Raw genomic sequence first — 16,427 nt, 5'->3', positions numbered from 1 at the left:
TTGCATGTTATGGAGTTTATTCAGATAATTGATACGGCAAATAGGGCAAATAATGTTTACGCGCTGATGCTGTTATCGATGCGTCTGTCTGGCAGTTAGGGGCACAGTTTAGCATGGTTATCATACAGTGCCTATAGATAGTCACGATACCCTTTTTTTTCGTTTTGCAGCCTGAATCAATTACAACTATGTGGCTTCTTCGAATACAGTTTGAAGACTCTATTGAACGCAACAAAGGCTCTCTTACTTATGCACTGAAAACCAACTGCGCGGTGTACCCAGAAAAAAATGGGCATCACATCAACTGTCACCCAGTCAGCATTGGAAACATGTTGGTGGTCATGTTTAAGTTTTATTTATCATATTCAATTGTATTTATAGTGCCAAATCATAACAAAAGTTATCTCAGGACACTTTACAGAGTAGGTAAAGACCACACTCTATGACTTATTTATGATTTACATAGACCCAACAATTCCCCCGTAGAGTACGGGTCAAACTATTTGACCTACCTGTATCTACTTAACTTTAGTCAAAACTGTGTAGCATGTAGTCAAAATGATAAAACAATAATAAATAAAAAATAAAATGTCAAACGGGGTACATGTGTTCATAATGTTTAATTTTCAAATAACTGATGGCAAAATGAGAATATTTACATGAGTATGTATGCGCTGTACAAAGAAATATACATGCAAAGATAAAAAACATAAAAACAAATAGCCAACATGTAATCTATGAAACAAATGAAACTGGCAACAAACATGACAAAAAAAAGACAAACAATGAAAAACACCCAACAACCCTACACTGAGGTATCCAGTCCAAGTGTCCTTGTTGAATGGCCTGTGCACACCTTTTAAAATAAATAAAAAGATAACAGGACTGTGACTCCTGTTCCTGGCAGAATCAGTTTAAACATGACGCATCCTAAAATCATACTGGATTAATGTAGACTTGAGTGGTTATACCAACGCTGTCTTGTGTTTTTAATTTCCAGTAAAGAAAACCAATACCAAAAAAACTGTTCAGTTGCTTATTCAGGGTTGTTTTTTTTTAAGAACAGGAATTTATGGAAGAAATATTTTGGCAACAAGTATCTGTACATAAAGTTAGAACACCATTGAGTAAATGATGTCCAAAAATGTTCCATTCAACACTCACACATCTTTCTTTAATCCCGCCTTTTTACGAAAGGGCACAAGAGACTAACTAAACTAGCCGTGTCCCTCTAACATAGTATTTAACTCGTGTAAACAATCATTCCACATGGTCATAGAAGACCTAACTCAGGTGAAACATGGTCGCAAAACATTTTTTTATTAAGTACTATAAAGCTAGAGCAACTTTGGTGTACCAATACTACAGAGGCGTACAGTACAAAAAGTGTTAAATAAAATTGGAGGATAGCGTAATGATTGTAGATTGTGACCTCGAACGTGGCCTGGAAGTATTCACACTCAGAGATCAAATAAACACAAACTACCAGCAGTGCTTGCAGTACCAAGTACATGCTTTTCTCTAGATTTATTACAGATACAACAGATGTCTTCATAAATAGTTGCATAAAATGTTAAAGCCGCAACATTGCACATGATAATCAAACATAACATACAATGAGTGCATTTACAGTAATTTGTCTTCCTCTGCTCCACATTCACTCCCATCTGATTGGCAAATCAGCGCTGCCACTGAGGCTCCAACAGTCTCATGTCCTGCCATCGAGCAGCAGGAGTCCACTGTGAATGTGAGGGGAAAGAAGGCAGAAGTCTATGTACAAGATAAGGCTTAAACATCTCATATCTGCGCAACACAAGTTTTGTTCTAGGAAAAGCAAACGATGGATGTCTATTGTTTCTTCTCAGATTGGACAGTGCAGCATTGTTATTCGCGACGTAGTCATCATGGTATCTTAGATTAGGTACATTATATAAGCGCAGCCATCAAAAAGCTCTGATCGGACGTATAAATGTCTCAATAAAGTCAAGAACCTCAGTTACTGTCTACAGAGTCCAAAGTAGCACAGCAACTTTAAACTGATGAGCATTTTCTACAATAATTCTTTTTTCTTCTTGGAAACGTAGACAGTTCTTCTCCTTTTGTATACATTGTTTCTATAAGAAAGGGCTGCTTCTCAAAAGTCTTTGAGAAACAGTTTTAGTGTAAAAGCAGGAACACACATCATCTGTGTCCCTCTAGCAGCAAGAGGGATCCATCACTAGCTTTGTTGGCATCGCTTTCTCCTGAAAGCTCTGCCTCTGTGCAGTGGTGTCAAGGCTCAATCAATTGGCTCTTGTGATCAGCATTAACTCTTGCAAAGGAAAATAAATTACTTCATAATGTTTTTTTTTCTTTGTTTTTTTTTTTTCTTTAGAGTTAACTACAAAATCTTTTTTGAGTTGAAACCAGCAAGCAGCAGTAGACAAGGGCATCCATTAATTTATGTGATTGGCGAGGGTTCTGATTGGCTAAAGACCACGGAACGGGTCTCTGTTTAATTGGTGAAAGGACTACTGGACTTTAGTAAATCAACATTCGGTGAAAGAGGATAAGATCAGCATTCGTTATTTCTCCTTCCTTTTTAAATCTAGACCATCAAGATGCTCAACTCCAGAGGACCCTGCAGCCCCTACAGTACAGTAGGGATTGAGGGTTGGTTTGGACTTGTGTATCTAATCCTTTAAACTCGGGGCTGAAGCCGACTTTGGATGAAGCTCCTGACTCCTCCGATGGCCCGGGCGTCTGTCTGATGTTTCCTCCTGTCTATGAAAGAGATAAGACGGGAGGTGTCCAGGCAGCCCTCTGCTCTGGCCCTGCCGTCAGCCAGACCGGCCTGCAGCCACGGCTCCTGGAGGCAGAGCCCGGCCGGAGGCCTCCTGCCCGGGTCGGTCCTCAGGAGCAGGCAGATGAAGTCCCGGGCCGACTGGCTGACGCCCTGGAAGTAATCCCTAGGAAAGCTGAAATCTAGCCGGCAGATGTTCAGGCAGGTCTCCTCGGCGCTCTCGTCAAGGAAGGGGGAGGCGCCGCTCAGCAGCACGTAGGTCACAACGCCCAGGCTCCACAGGTCAGAGGTCAGCGACACTGGCTCTCCAAGGACCAACTCTGGGGCGGCAAACTCGGGGCTGCCCAGCAGAGGGTGAACGTAGTGGGCACCGTTGAGCTGGACAGCATCACCAAAGTCTGTGAGTTTGACCGTTGGCTGGCCGCTGGAGCTGTGGGCCACCAGCAGGTTCTCAGGCTGGGAAAAAACAATACAGTATCACCATTAGTCTGAACCACCATGATGACCAACTGGAGATCAGGTAAGTGCTATAGGTGTTTTGGAAAGGACAATCTTGACACCTTTTATAGTGTGTGTGTGTGTGTGTGTGTGTGTGTGTGTAAATTGAATTGCTTGATATTTCATTTTGGGAAATAGACTTGTTTCCTTGCAAGGAGTTAAAGGAGGTGATCGATAGCACCTATGTTTATACAGTAAATATAAAGGTAACAGAACCCACCTATCAGCTCTTCTTAAACTCACCAATTAACACCTAATTAGCTAAGTATATGTTGTTAAAATGACAAGTTGTGGGATTATGTGGCTCTTAGTTTTAAATTTGTTGCACAGATATGGATGGTGTTGATCTTTTCATCTAATTCTTTGCAAGAAAAAAACCAAACCTATTCCCAAAAACAGCTTGACTGATCTGAAGCTCAATTTTTTTCCCCAACTTTACAAAGTAAAAGATCCCGTGTGAAGAACATTCACTGAATGTTTAAATATTGTCTGTAAAGAAATGAATCTGCATTTTTTCACATATTATTAAGCATAGTAATAAATAAGTACGGTGAAACCACTCACTTTTACGTCCAAATGCACTATCCGGCAGTTGTGCAGGTAATGTAAAGCTTCTAAAACGTCCCTTAGGTAGCAGGCCACCTTCTCCTCCGTCAGATTCCCCCAGCTAACGATGTAGTCCAGCAGACGACCCTGGTCAGCCCTGTGACACAAAAGTAACCCATCAGATGAAAGAAATGCAAGCCTTACCAATGTTAATGAGCTACAAAAGCTTCTGAAACCCCATGTCATTTTTTGGGGGTCTGTACTCACATCTCCAGGACGAGGGCGTAGCTGCTGGGGGTTTCATACGTGTCTATCAGGCTGACTATGTGGGGGTGTTGGAGCCTCTGGAGCAGATTGAGTTCCTGAGTCACACGATCCCTCCTCATCAGCTTCTTGTTCACCTGTTTGACAGCCACCAGACGTTTGGTGCCCCGCTGGTCACAACGCTTGACAACAGAGAAACGGCCCCTGGTGAGGAAAAAAAAAAATGGACGTTTAGAGAAACACATATCTGAAAGTCAAATGTTCAGTTATATGATGGGGAGTCCATTACCTGCCCAGTTCAACCACCTCAGTGTAGTGAGACTCAAAGTTGTCCTTCCAGCTCACTCTGATCCCATCAGTGGACACCGCTGAGACACATAACACAGACAATCGATTCATGTCCACACTTGGCACCAGCATCATCACTGCTGCTGCATATTCTGTTTGTTCTTACCTAACACTCTGAGGCTGGCTGAAGACATTACGCTGCCAAGCTCGTTCGTGGCAACACAAGTGTAAACGCCGTCATCCTCAGAGGCTACGCCGATGATCCGCAGCGTTGCTTCACCTGTATCACTGAAATAAACTTGTTCATTAACATTTGATTTCAATTTGATCACTACTCGCTGCCAATTTTTTTGTTGAAAACAACTGTGCCCCTACAAACAAGTGAGAGTCCTATTTTACGGTGTCATGCATTACACCTAGAAAACAATCGAAACTGTAGTCTGATGGAGTTTTAGCAACATACATAGATACATTCAAGACTCTCACGCAGTGATGGTTTTCTCACCTGTAGGCGATGCTGAAGTGTCCATTGTTGGTGAGGTTGCTCTGGTTGGGTCCCTTCCAGGTGACAGCGACCCGGGGTCGGCCACAGACCTTACACCTGAGGGTGACGCTCTCTCCGTTGTCACACGTCACGTCACTCAGAGGTACAAGGAACTCTGGGGGAACTGGGGGGGGAGGGGAGGGGTTAAATCATACCAAATGCTGAGATGATCTTCAAAATTGGGCACCAACTGTCTAAAGCAGTTTGATAATATAAATTTAAATAAACACACACACACTTCTACAAAGGTGCACGTACCATCATAGATGTAGTTTGGATTTAGAAGCTGAAAAGAAAGACCAAAGCACGTCAGAGTGAGAAATGCATTATGAAGCAGAGGCATGACTTATTAGAGTTACTAGAGTCTCCTTAGATGTACTGACAAACTCACCTTTACAGAAACCTTATTGGCTAGGCCTTCTCTGGACTTCCTGTAACCGTTTTCCAGCTTGGTGTCTTTCTTTGTATCCTTCTCCTTCTTTTCAGACTTTTTGCGAATGCGTAGGGATGTGTGCCAGGATGAAGACTTCCTACTGGAACAGCAGAATAGATAGTCAAATCACACAGGTAGGTGAGAGTATGGGTGTTAGCCTGACAACATGTAGAAAACACTGGAATTCCTTACCAAGCTTACTAAAACATCATATAAGCAAACCAATCTGATGGATTATTGTTGAGCTGCCTACAACTATTTTACCTAATAATGGCTTGAAACGTATCTGAACAGTCAAAATAATGTATCCTTTTATCATTCTTCGGTGCTCTTACTTCAGGGATCCCTCGGGGCAGTCGGGGACGATGGCAGAGGTGTGTCCCAGCACAAATCCGGGGATCCAGCCCTCGGCGGCGGGGCCCTGCTCCGTAGCGGCTCTGAACACCAGAAACATGTTTTGCTGGTTGCTGGCCAAGATCTGGACCACCTCTCCCTGACAGACGCTGATCTCATCCTCCTTCAAAGCCATGTAGTCCTGGGTCACCAACATGGTGGATACGCTACTGCTGCTGCTACTTTCACTCTGCACCACCGGGAAGAAACCCCAACATGTTGAAAACTCTAAGTACAAACTCACATGGCTCATTGTAGTAAAATCTTAAATTAGAATTCAGCTTTTATATTAAAGTTGACTCATTCAGACTGATTTTGTTGCCACTCAAAAACAATGTAAACCTAAAGCTTTTGTTGAAGAAAAGTGAGAGAAAGGCTCAAAGCAGAAGACAAACACTGGAAATAGAGGTTTGGTTAATGTCCCCTTGATAAAGGCTTCGTAAAGGGTTAGAGTGAAGTGCAAGAATGACAAAAAACAGAGCTTCATTGTCTTCTAGGAAAAAAGAACTGTGTGAAGAAAGGCAAGAGCAAGATAAAGATTTCCATTTCACTCGTCTTTGCTCTGCAGCTCCAGGCAAAGACAGGAGGAGGAATGTTAGGTTGAATGGGAGGATCGCTGTAGAGTATGTGTGTAGGAGAACCACAAATGTCAGGTTAGTTGCAGGAAAACTACATTTCAGTAACACACCATGACGACTGCAGGGTGTGACGGCCAAGAGGAAGTCAGGTGTTAGTAGAAGCTTTGTTAAAGTAAAGGAATCTAGAGACAGCCTTGAAAGGGAATCACTAAAGAGCGGATTGTGGATTTGAACCTGAAAACGTGTTGACAGTGGAAACCTTTGCTAGAGATTGTCTTCAGAGAATCAGAGAGAATGATATTGAAGAGCAGTGAAAGTTGTCAGAGATGCGTAATAGGGGACAGATTAGTAGCACTGGCTGCAGCAGGACAGGAGACGGACAAGAAGGACCAGGCCTCCATCTGCCTGGGTGTTAGTCGGTGCAGCACTGGGCAAGTAGTAGTCTTACCCCATTACTCTGGGTGGACTGGATGGACTGCTCACTGGCCGATGAGCACGTACTCATTCGGTCGGCTTCCTTGCTGTGCGTGGAGTGTCTGTGAGTTTGGCTCCCAGATCCAGAGCCAGTCTGGATCTGGTTTGAGTTCTGACGGACCGGCGTCTCTCCTGCCTCTCCGGGGAAAGTGAACGAGCCAGGCCGGCTGGCTGGTGAGCCCGGCATGGAGCTCCAAAATCCAGAACCGGACTTCTGGCCCGGACTGGGAGGGGGAGGTGGTAGGCCGTCCTTGCCGAAGGCAGGAGTGGCCAGGGGAGGGGCCATAGGGGACACGGCTCCTGGCCGTGGTTTGGAAGTAGGTGTAGAGGGCAGGGGCCCGACTGTGGCGCGGGGAATAGGGGCTACAGCACTGGCAGGAGTGGGGATCTGTGCTTGGTCCTCTGGGGTCTGGATGGGGCGCTTGCCCTGCGGGCTACCCCCTGGAGGGAGTAGGGGAGGGGGGGCAGGACAAGGGGACGAACCTGGATCATAAGTGAGCAAAACTCACACCTCAGTCAAATCTTTCATTTTGCTATTCAAATCAAATCTCACAAATGTAGATGTTTCATACCTGATATCTTGTTTGGGCCATCTGTGTCGGCCCCCGGGTGGTGACGTAAGGGCTGGGGCAGACGGGAGGGCTGGGGAATCCTGGATGGTCGACGAGAGCTACCCTGGGGCCCTAAAGGGATTGCACTTCCACCTCCAACTCCACCGGCTGCACTGGACCCACTGCTGCATCCACCCGGAGCTCCAACGCTGGGCACACATGACCCACCACTTGCCCCTACATGGTTCCTCTGATACTCTAATGGTGAGGTCAAAGCTGTGATAAGGCACGAAAGAAACAAGGGTGGCCATGTAGCAAACTGCTGCGTGCGTGCGTGCGTGCGCGTGCCTGTGTGTGTGTGTGTGTTTACCATTGAGGAAGTTGCGTTGGCTCTCAAGTATCTGGCTGATCTGAAGGGTCCAGACCTCACGCACCCCTGGGTGGGAGGAGTGAAGCACAAAGGACTCCACAGTTCCGTTGGTCAGTCGAGAAGTGAGGATGAACTTACAGGGATCACTCTCCATATTCTCCTCTATACCCAAACAGCTTACCTAGAGGGAGAGAGACATGTGCTGTGTATTTATACCAGTCAATTGTAATCCTGAGCTTTTAATTGTTGTGGTAATAAATATATTATTGCCTTCATTTTTTTTTATCAATTGTTTCTTCACTATGTAGTACATTCTTTCTTCAATTGACTTATTCTTCTATGGTATACCTTTATGAACTACAAGTTCAGAAACTACAAAGTTCTACATCTTCAAAATGAAAGCTCCCACAAACAACAATGGAGATTCCATCAATTTTCCTCAGAAAGGAAATGTCTGACTTAGCAAACAAGTTTTTAAAACTTTGAGCAGTATATCTACATTTGCCTGTATTAAAAAAAAAAAGAACTATTTTGGGACACTTTTAGATGTAAAACTTGTAACTCACTCAAAAAACTGATTTTTCACAGGCTGCAGACTCTCCACCAGAGGGAGATACGAATCCTTTAATTGACTAAATCCTACATCCTAAAATCCATTGACCTTTGCTGATATGACAGTGCCCTTCCTACTTGTCTTTTACCTTGATGCTGTTCTTGTAGAGGAAGCCTGGCAAGGAGAAACCTTTCTTCTTGTCGAGGGGCTCGCTAAGTATGACCACCTGCTCAAAGAGGAAGACTCTCCTCTCTTTCATCCGGCCAAGCACAGCGCCCTCCGGGTCGGTCACCATGAAGGTGTCCTGCAGCAAAAGGCGGCCCTGAGCCACGATTTTCCCCTGGAAAGGGAGATGGGAAGATCGGGTACAGGAAAAACAAGAGAGAATTGAAATAATGTGGGATAATGTTTTTTTTCTCAATAAGGCGACATACTGTGAAGATGAGTTGAATGTAGCAAAGCTTTCATTCATTATTCAATGTGATTTCTTACATCAAATCCCTGAAGCCGGCCCACATTCATCATATCGTTACACCTTTTTGGCACGATGCACATGACCTCCACTGCTTTCTGTAAGAGTCACAATGCAGCAAAAGGTCGATGGGATTGCAGAACATGTTTGACTTGATTTTAAGTGCGTAAGAAGCGCTACCTCATTATCTTACCTCTAACTCCATAGACTCTAGCCCAGCCTTTTTAGAGTGTTTCAGGAAATCCTAAATCAAAGAAAAAACTGTGAGAAAATAGAATCTAAACTGATATTCAAAATGATTGATTTCATAATAAGCAGAGATGTACATTTATAGACAGTATTGTATGGTAAGATGACAGACAAGATAAGGGGAGCATAGGCAGCAGCTAAAGCTCTGGTGCCCTACGCTGTATTGTAACAGACCAACCTTGAGCAGCAGCTGGTACTTCATGATCCTCTGGACTGGCTTGATGAGCAGGTCTGTGATCGGCAGCCTGTGTCCCAGCCGCTGCTTCAGGTCCTGCAGAGTCAAAGGTCAGAGGTTTATTTGAGAGGCTGAGAGCTAGATGGAGGCTTGTGGGATACGATGTGTGTCAGAGGGAAACATCTTCAAAATAACAGGCTCATACCTCAAAGTAGGTGTCGATGTACTCCGAGACAATGTGCTCTGACTTGGGCTTGTTTTGACAGTACACTACATACATGTTGAGCCTCCGTTCCTGGATACAAGAAGCACACACAATAACATGATTACCGTATTTTCCGCACTATAAGGCGCACCTAAAAACCTTCAAATTTCTCAAAAGCTGACAGTGCGCCTTATATATGGACCAATGTTGAGCCACAACAGGTCTCGCAACTACGGTAAGCAGCCGCCGACTCTATTTTCCCCCGTAGAAGAAGTAATGCGCGGTGCATGTTGAGATATACGACTGCGCGAAGCGTGCCGTTTCATTTCCATTTGTGTGTTTGTGTAAAGAGCCTAAAATGGCTCTTATTAAGAGACACGCTTACTACGCAGAGTTTAAACTCAAGGCCATTAGTCACACAGTAGAACTCGGGAATAGAGCAGCAGCCAGAGAGTTTAACATTAACGAATCAATGGTACGGAAGTGGAGGAAGCAACACGATGACCTCCTCTGACTGTTTTGTTGACATTCCCTTTAGCGCAGCTTCGTCTAATGGATGCATAACGTAACCCCAGCCTCGACTATAGCGTCTATTCTACGCGCCTTATAATGCGGTGTGCCTTATATGTGAAAAAAGTTTCAAAATAAGACATTCATTGAAGGTGCGCCTTATAATGTGGTGCGCCTTATAGTGCGGAAAATACGGTAAATGTATACAGCATGTACAAATATAACAGAAGTTGGAAATTCACTGTAGACAAACCTGTTTGAGAAAGAGTGGTCCCAGTCTGTCAGGGTCCTCCAAACATTTCTCCAACTCCCCAAGATAGAAACTAAAGGAGACAGGAGAAGGGGGAGTAAGCTACTGTGCTAGTGACTGAACAGGGAAAGCTCTGTATTCGTCATATATGTGCGTCTCATACTCTTTGTGCCAGTCGTAGATCTGATGGATGTTGCCAAACACGATTTTATCTTTTCCCTTCATATCATCAGGGACACCCTCCTCCTTCATTCGGCTCATGTAGCCCTTATGATGGAGGCACACAAACAGTGACACCTTTTTAAAAACAGCTTGTCTGTAAAGGTCGGCAAATTAATTTTGGTACTTTGAATGACATTTTAAAATGCTAGTAATAATACTACTAATAACAGTAATAACCACCCTAACCAACCTCCAGATTTTCAGTTAGTGATGTATAACTAATTACGAAGTGGATAAAGCATCAACTCACCTCCACAACCAGGCTGAGGTCTCTGACATATTCTCTCTCCGTCTCCACCAAATCCAGCAGAATGTAACTACAGCAAATAAAAAAAACAGATGTTTGATTCAACATTCCAGAAATAAGCCAAACACCTCAGTGTATGTTTTTGATGTGGATGAAGGACGCAGACGTACTGTCTTTTCTTGAGGATGCTGGTCCTGCGCTCATCCATCTCTTCGATGGGGGAGGAGGAGGAGAGGAGGGAGTTGTCAGAGGGGTTGAAGGAGGGAGAACTGCTGTCTCCTTGTTCTACTGACAGTGAGCTGGGTCTGTCCTCCAAAGCCTGCACCAGAGGAAAAACAGAAGGTAAACTAATAGTGAAACTGTGAAAACAGGCACATATTAGCAATGACATGTCTTGCTTTTGCAGCTACACTAACTCATGTAAAGTGACGTGTATATGTATATTCAGCATCTTGAAATGGACCAATTGTATTGCTTAACCCACTGAGCTGAAAGACTGACAGTGACACGGTCAACATAAGTGTCTCTACGAGGCTGTAGCGGGCTCAGTTCTAAAGCTTGAGTTAAGGTATTGGTACGATGTGAAACTAGATAACCTAAGGAATTTATCATAATTCGCGTCATGCTAGCTTGTTAGCAAGTTAGGCTAAATTTCGGCAAGACAAAAACCTGGCGCAACCATTTTCATTTTCACCATCATTTTCCTTGACCTTAAGATATCGGATTGAAAATAGGTTCTATGGGTACCCACAAGTTTCCCCTTTATTACAAACATGCCCACTTTATGCTCATCCCATGCAGTTGGTGCAAGAAAAAAAAATCCAAAGTCTGATTAACTGGATCGAACTTTCATTAACAAAAAATAGCCATGACGAAATAACTTTATGTACAAAGGGAATCCTCAAGCTACATGTGTTCTAGTTTTCCTCCATCACCCTACCATCTTGCTTTTGACCAGCTCCTCGATGGCGCTCACCAACTCAGCGGCACTGGGTGTCTCTGAGCTGGACGGACGGACCGACAGCCTAGAGGAGGTCTGGGTAAAATACAGATATGAGAGCAGGGAGTGGGGGAAAAAGGAGCATTAGAGCGTGGTAAAACATATAATCGAACAACTATTCCGGCTGGTGTCAGTACAACTCTTCTTACAGAGAATATAGTGCGTTTAAAGTAACCAAACTATACTTAACTGATACAAGCGTCATCATTTAAAGATATCTATTTAATTAAAAACTGAAAATGATATTTATCTGTTTTATGTGAAAACTTGAACTCATTGAACCCATGCATGTGAAGCTTCATGTACTTGTAAGTAAGTTAAAATAGTAAAGATGGCTTAATATTATATAGTGGTTAAAGATCATGCTTATGATTTATTTCAAGCTCAGCTCTTTCTTTTGTAGTTTTATTATAAGTGAATGTTAGATTTTAGTTAATTGAGTGAGCAATGACTGAAAATGTGTCACTGAAAGGAGATCCAAAAAGTATGTTTCCACAAGTGAAACTCCAATGCTAGGAGTTTGTATCTGAAGGTTCAAACAAAGTGAAAAGGAAAAGTATATGAAATTGAAATTAAAAAAGGTAAAAACATGAGGCGGAAATCGGGGTGAGCAAAATGAAGCTATGGAAAAGAAAGTGAAATGTCAGAAGATGGTGATGGGGGAATGGGGTGATCGGGAATAGAAAGTGATGTCTGAAAGGAGGATGTTTCTGTTGCTTTCTCAGGTGATGATGACCAGCCTTTGAAATAAAGAAAGGATGCTAAGAGAGCGAGAATGAAAGAGGCATATGTATGTATGTATATATAGTTCAGGAGACTCTCACCCTTGCTGTGCTGTGCTTCATGACTTTCCCCAATTAGGTTTTCTGGGTGAGGCTGTGTGCCCTTCTGGCCTCGCCAGCGTTTAGAGATGCCAATTACTCGCATGGGTAATGAGGTTAACTCACAGAGGGTAAAAGGGAGATGAAGACGAGCGGGCAGGGCGGGTGAGGGGGGGGGTAGTGAGGGGTTGGAGGATGATGGGAACAGGGGGGCATTTTAATTTTTCACCTCGGTAGGGCCATATTTAGATCATTATCCAGGGGAGCTTACTGCTCAGCTGACAGGGAATCCGACTTTCCTCTTTGTATTTATATCGACATCTACTTTTTTTAAGCCACCAACCTTTTCCCAATCAACGAGCGATGAACATGCAGAAAAAAGCTGCAGTCCTGTGTTACCGTAACAGGCTCAGGGCATTACAAAATGTACTTGAGATGTATATAAGGCATCACAGCCTTCAAATCTGTACTAATACCTCCACATTCCATCCATTTAAAGATAAGAGCTACACGCATCTTTTCTTTATCAAAATGCTCCCATAATGCCCTGCTCATCTGCAGGGCGACTTTACAGTGGTGTGTTGTAGAAACCGGTCAGGAAGTACAAGTCAAAATGAGTGAAACTAAAAAGAAGATGGAAGGAAAAACTTTCTGCACTAAAGACATTCAGGAATGTTTTAAGAGTTCAGAAAATAACACAAGTAAGGAAGAGTGACTTTTAGGGGACAGAGAAAAGTGTATTTTAAAAAGAAGTTTCTAAAAAAAAGCAGCTTGCGTCATTCCCTTTCAATCTTGGAACTGTTGTAGAAACCAAAGAAAAATGCTTTAGCAAGTAGCATTTACAGCTAAAGAGCAGGGGAAAAAAGAGAATTAAAGAATTGACGGAGGGAAGAGACATGGAGGGAAGAACGGGGCATTTCAGATGGAGAGGTATGGAAACTGAGACAAAGCAAAGACAGGACATAAATCAAGGTAATGCTACAGCGTGGCAAACAGCAAACGATACAACCAGGAAACAAAACAAAAGAGAAACAGAAATTAGTGTCAGAGGAGCGTCCGCTTAAGTTCAAAAGGAGACTTGGAGTGCCTGAAACTTTTCATTGCTTTCTGCTTTTGAAGAGACGGGAGAATATGATGCAACATGCCAAGATAAAATGTTATGCATAACAGAAACTAAGGAGTCACTTAAAACTGGGTCAGGAAATGCCCTTTTTGGGGGAAAAGTTGGAGACTGGAATGAGCGAAAAAATGTAATCTTCAAGAACTAAAAATCAAAACAGCAAATGAGAAGAAAGAGAACCTGTATAAAATGTTTCATTCGTCCCTAAGATGATCACAGATGGAGCTTAAAAGTTGTAACTGTTTCCTTGTGCCTCAAAAAATAGACAGGGTGATCTAAAGGAAATGAACCGCAGTTGCCTACTTAAGTCTTCTACCAATGTGATTGAGTTTAGCCACTGATTTGATTACAATCCCTACTCATTAGGAATAGAAGCTGTTAACGTTTTTACATCTCCCCTGTTGACTTGTTCTTGTACAAAGCTTGTACTGTTCTGTCTAATCTTGTCTCATTTAATTACTGATTTCCACAGTAAAACCAGAAAGAGAAAATGTACTAACAAAGCTTCCTTAAGTTGATGGAACATAAATCCCTGAAAGCAGCTAGGCTCATACCACTATATAGATTATCTCCCAAGCCTAATTCCAAAAGGAAAGAAAAAAGTCCCAGCCCCAAATCCTACTTTCTCCTGATCCAACGGACCCCTCTGCTTCTCCTGTTCATCATGTTCGCCTGTTCTCTGAGCCCTCTCTGCTGTCCCCAGTGTAGCCTCCTCCCTATCCTCACCTTGTCATCCTGTGAGTCTGGCTGCAGCAGGCTGTGCTGCTGGATGGCCATAGGTGGAGGCAGAGGTACCGAGTCAGGGCCCTCCTCGCCCTCCTCCTCTCCGCAGCTCTGCATGCCAGAAGAACTGGACTTGGACAACGTGCCGCTCGACAAGCCCTCGTTACGAACCCTCTGCAACACACACAGAAGGCAGAGTTACAGAACTGCTAAACGGAGACATTGAGTATGTGAAGTATCGTGCATCCAGCCACCTCCTCCACTGTCTCGTCCTGAGGTGTAGCGGCACTGTCGTCCGAGTCTTTCTGGGAGCCCATCGTCATCTCCCCACTCTTCCGCACATCCCGGCTCTTCTTGTGCTTGTGGGCCAGCTTCTTCACATGGCCGTCTGCCTTGCCACTGCTTAGCCGACGCACTGGGCTGGTGAGCCACTTCCGCAGAGTGTTACCTTAAAAAAAAGAAACAGGACTCAGTTTGCTGTATGGAGGATTATATAAAGGGAGGTAAACCTTTTATTTAACAGATAGATCGCACTGGAAAGTTAAAATCAAAGTTTTTCATATATAATACAGAGTACAGATACACTAATACCTTAGCGTAGGGGTGTGTGATATTGACAAAAAACAATATCCCGATATTTTTGGGGATTTTGCAGATCGCGATAATTGACGGTATTTTGCATTCCTTAATAATGCGTTTGTAAAAGCATCAAAGGCCTGTTGTACTAGCTCGCACTTGTTAATAGTATATTAGATGTTAATGATAATATTAACAAAAACAACTTGTTAAAAAAAAAACAGGTCTTATTTATTAACTTAAAACTGAGTCATTCAAGGAAGCTTTATACAAAACCACTGAAATCACCAGCACAAGTATTGAGATCAGGCATTGCAAGTATACGTAAACCATGTCAAAGTGGCTGATAGGATTAACCTTATAAAATATTGCTCTTACAAACTACCATGACAGCATTTTAAACTGCCACGTCCCCCTAATGCAAACAATACTCATCATATTTGAACCTACAAGGCATGGACATTAGAATGTGGATACACATTTAACTGCTGTGTGTAAGGTGTTTTCTTGTTTGTACCTTAGGCCGGTCATGGTCGACCGCTGATTGCCCAATATTCTTCATATTCTATGCGTTGGTTAATTTGCAGATGGTGAAACAAGTTTGTTGTCGAGCTGTCTTTGACGGCAACAGTTTTCGGACATAGTTTGCAGATCAGCGTCTTTTGAGCAACATCAGTGCTGAGTAGTAGTACTGAGGATGACCCCAGTTAGCTGTTCAATCTAACGGTGTCTATTGCGAGGCTGGTAGAGTTTGTGTTTTGTCTCCTTAAGCTGCACATGAAAGATACGGTTTGTTGTTGCTTGGTTTGTTGTTGTTGTGAAGCGTGAACACGGCATGTGTTCTCAATGCGCACGCGCCGCAGTCAGAGTTGCCAAATTGAGATTACATTTCAAAGCAAAACACAAAAAACTCTGACAAAACCTGAAAACAGTCCAATCTGGCAACACTGGCAGTAGTCAGTCCTATTAGGCTTGATCATGCAGTGAATGTGTGGCCTCTCAAAAAGGTGTGTTTTGATTGTTTTTTCAAAATAAGGGACATACTTGATATTGTCATTTCACACATCGTTAAAACAACAATTTCGATACTATCATAGACGATATATATCGCACACCTCTACCTTAGCGGGATCATTTTCATCAAAAGCAGCAAAACAACGTAGTCAAGAAGTGGTTTTACTTAACTTTTGTATCGCTGTAGTGGAAACATTACTCACATAAGAACATCATTCAGATGTTACTTGCTTTTTTGAGTCGAGGGTGTTTGAGTAGTTGGGATTTTATGGGATTTCAGAGAGCAGAGATAATAGACAGTTGTGATAGGTGACCGTACCTGGTCGTTTAGGCCCTGGCGAGGTGTGGGAGCCGATGCCATGACCAGGCTGGAGCGTAGCGGACGACCCTGGCATGATGGAGTCATTGCTGCACACTGACAGAGTGTCTTTGAAAGAGAACGATGTTAAGGTTTGAGATGTGCTTAATTGTGCAGACTTACACACAGTTTTTGATTCAGCCACAGTGCGTAAAACTCCTTAAGTACAGAACACATCCTTTCTAACCTAACAGATGCATTCATGGCATTC

The 16,427-nt window shown here is 43.3% G+C and overlaps 1 protein-coding gene across 6 annotated transcripts in view; it reads right to left on the bottom strand.

Moving 5' to 3' along the window:
* Positions 1-623: 623 nt before the first annotated feature.
* LOC310955725 (triple functional domain protein) overlaps positions 624-16,427 on the bottom strand; it is an 83,075-nt gene continuing 67,271 nt past the window's right edge. Inside the window, exons 39-63 of one of the 6 annotated variants that reach the window (XM_083925718.1) lie at positions 16,178-16,285; positions 14,523-14,716; positions 14,272-14,442; positions 11,545-11,640; positions 10,775-10,923; positions 10,608-10,674; positions 10,299-10,402; positions 10,139-10,208; positions 9,376-9,465; positions 9,174-9,266; positions 8,940-8,990; positions 8,767-8,844; positions 8,423-8,614; positions 7,722-7,902; positions 7,373-7,627; positions 6,775-7,283; positions 5,691-5,938; positions 5,314-5,455; positions 5,181-5,208; positions 4,884-5,046; positions 4,545-4,666; positions 4,380-4,458; positions 4,094-4,294; positions 3,845-3,983; positions 624-3,238 (exon numbers count right to left, since the gene is read on the bottom strand). In XM_083925718.1, coding sequence (XP_083781844.1) covers positions 2,681-3,238; positions 3,845-3,983; positions 4,094-4,294; positions 4,380-4,458; positions 4,545-4,666; positions 4,884-5,046; positions 5,181-5,208; positions 5,314-5,455; positions 5,691-5,938; positions 6,775-7,283; positions 7,373-7,627; positions 7,722-7,902; positions 8,423-8,614; positions 8,767-8,844; positions 8,940-8,990; positions 9,174-9,266; positions 9,376-9,465; positions 10,139-10,208; positions 10,299-10,402; positions 10,608-10,674; positions 10,775-10,923; positions 11,545-11,640; positions 14,272-14,442; positions 14,523-14,716; positions 16,178-16,285 — 4,088 coding nt within the window. In that variant the 3' untranslated portion in view covers positions 624-2,680. Of the gene's footprint in view, positions 3,239-3,844; positions 3,984-4,093; positions 4,295-4,379; positions 4,459-4,544; positions 4,667-4,883; positions 5,047-5,180; positions 5,209-5,313; positions 5,456-5,690; positions 5,939-6,774; positions 7,284-7,372; positions 7,628-7,721; positions 7,903-8,422; positions 8,615-8,766; positions 8,845-8,939; positions 8,991-9,173; positions 9,267-9,375; positions 9,466-10,138; positions 10,209-10,298; positions 10,403-10,607; positions 10,675-10,774; positions 10,924-11,544; positions 11,641-14,271; positions 14,443-14,522; positions 14,717-16,177; positions 16,286-16,427 lie in introns of those variants that run through there. The other 5 variants (XM_083925719.1, XM_083925721.1, XM_083925722.1 and 2 more) reach the window with 5 other exon arrangements.

Source organism: Echiichthys vipera (genome assembly GCF_963691815.1).
Source record: "Echiichthys vipera genome assembly, chromosome: 13".
Classification (NCBI taxonomy): domain Eukaryota; kingdom Metazoa; phylum Chordata; class Actinopteri; order Perciformes; family Trachinidae; genus Echiichthys; species Echiichthys vipera.
The sequence above is the reverse complement of the archived record's forward strand: the minus strand, read 5'-3'. Positions and strand labels throughout refer to the sequence as shown.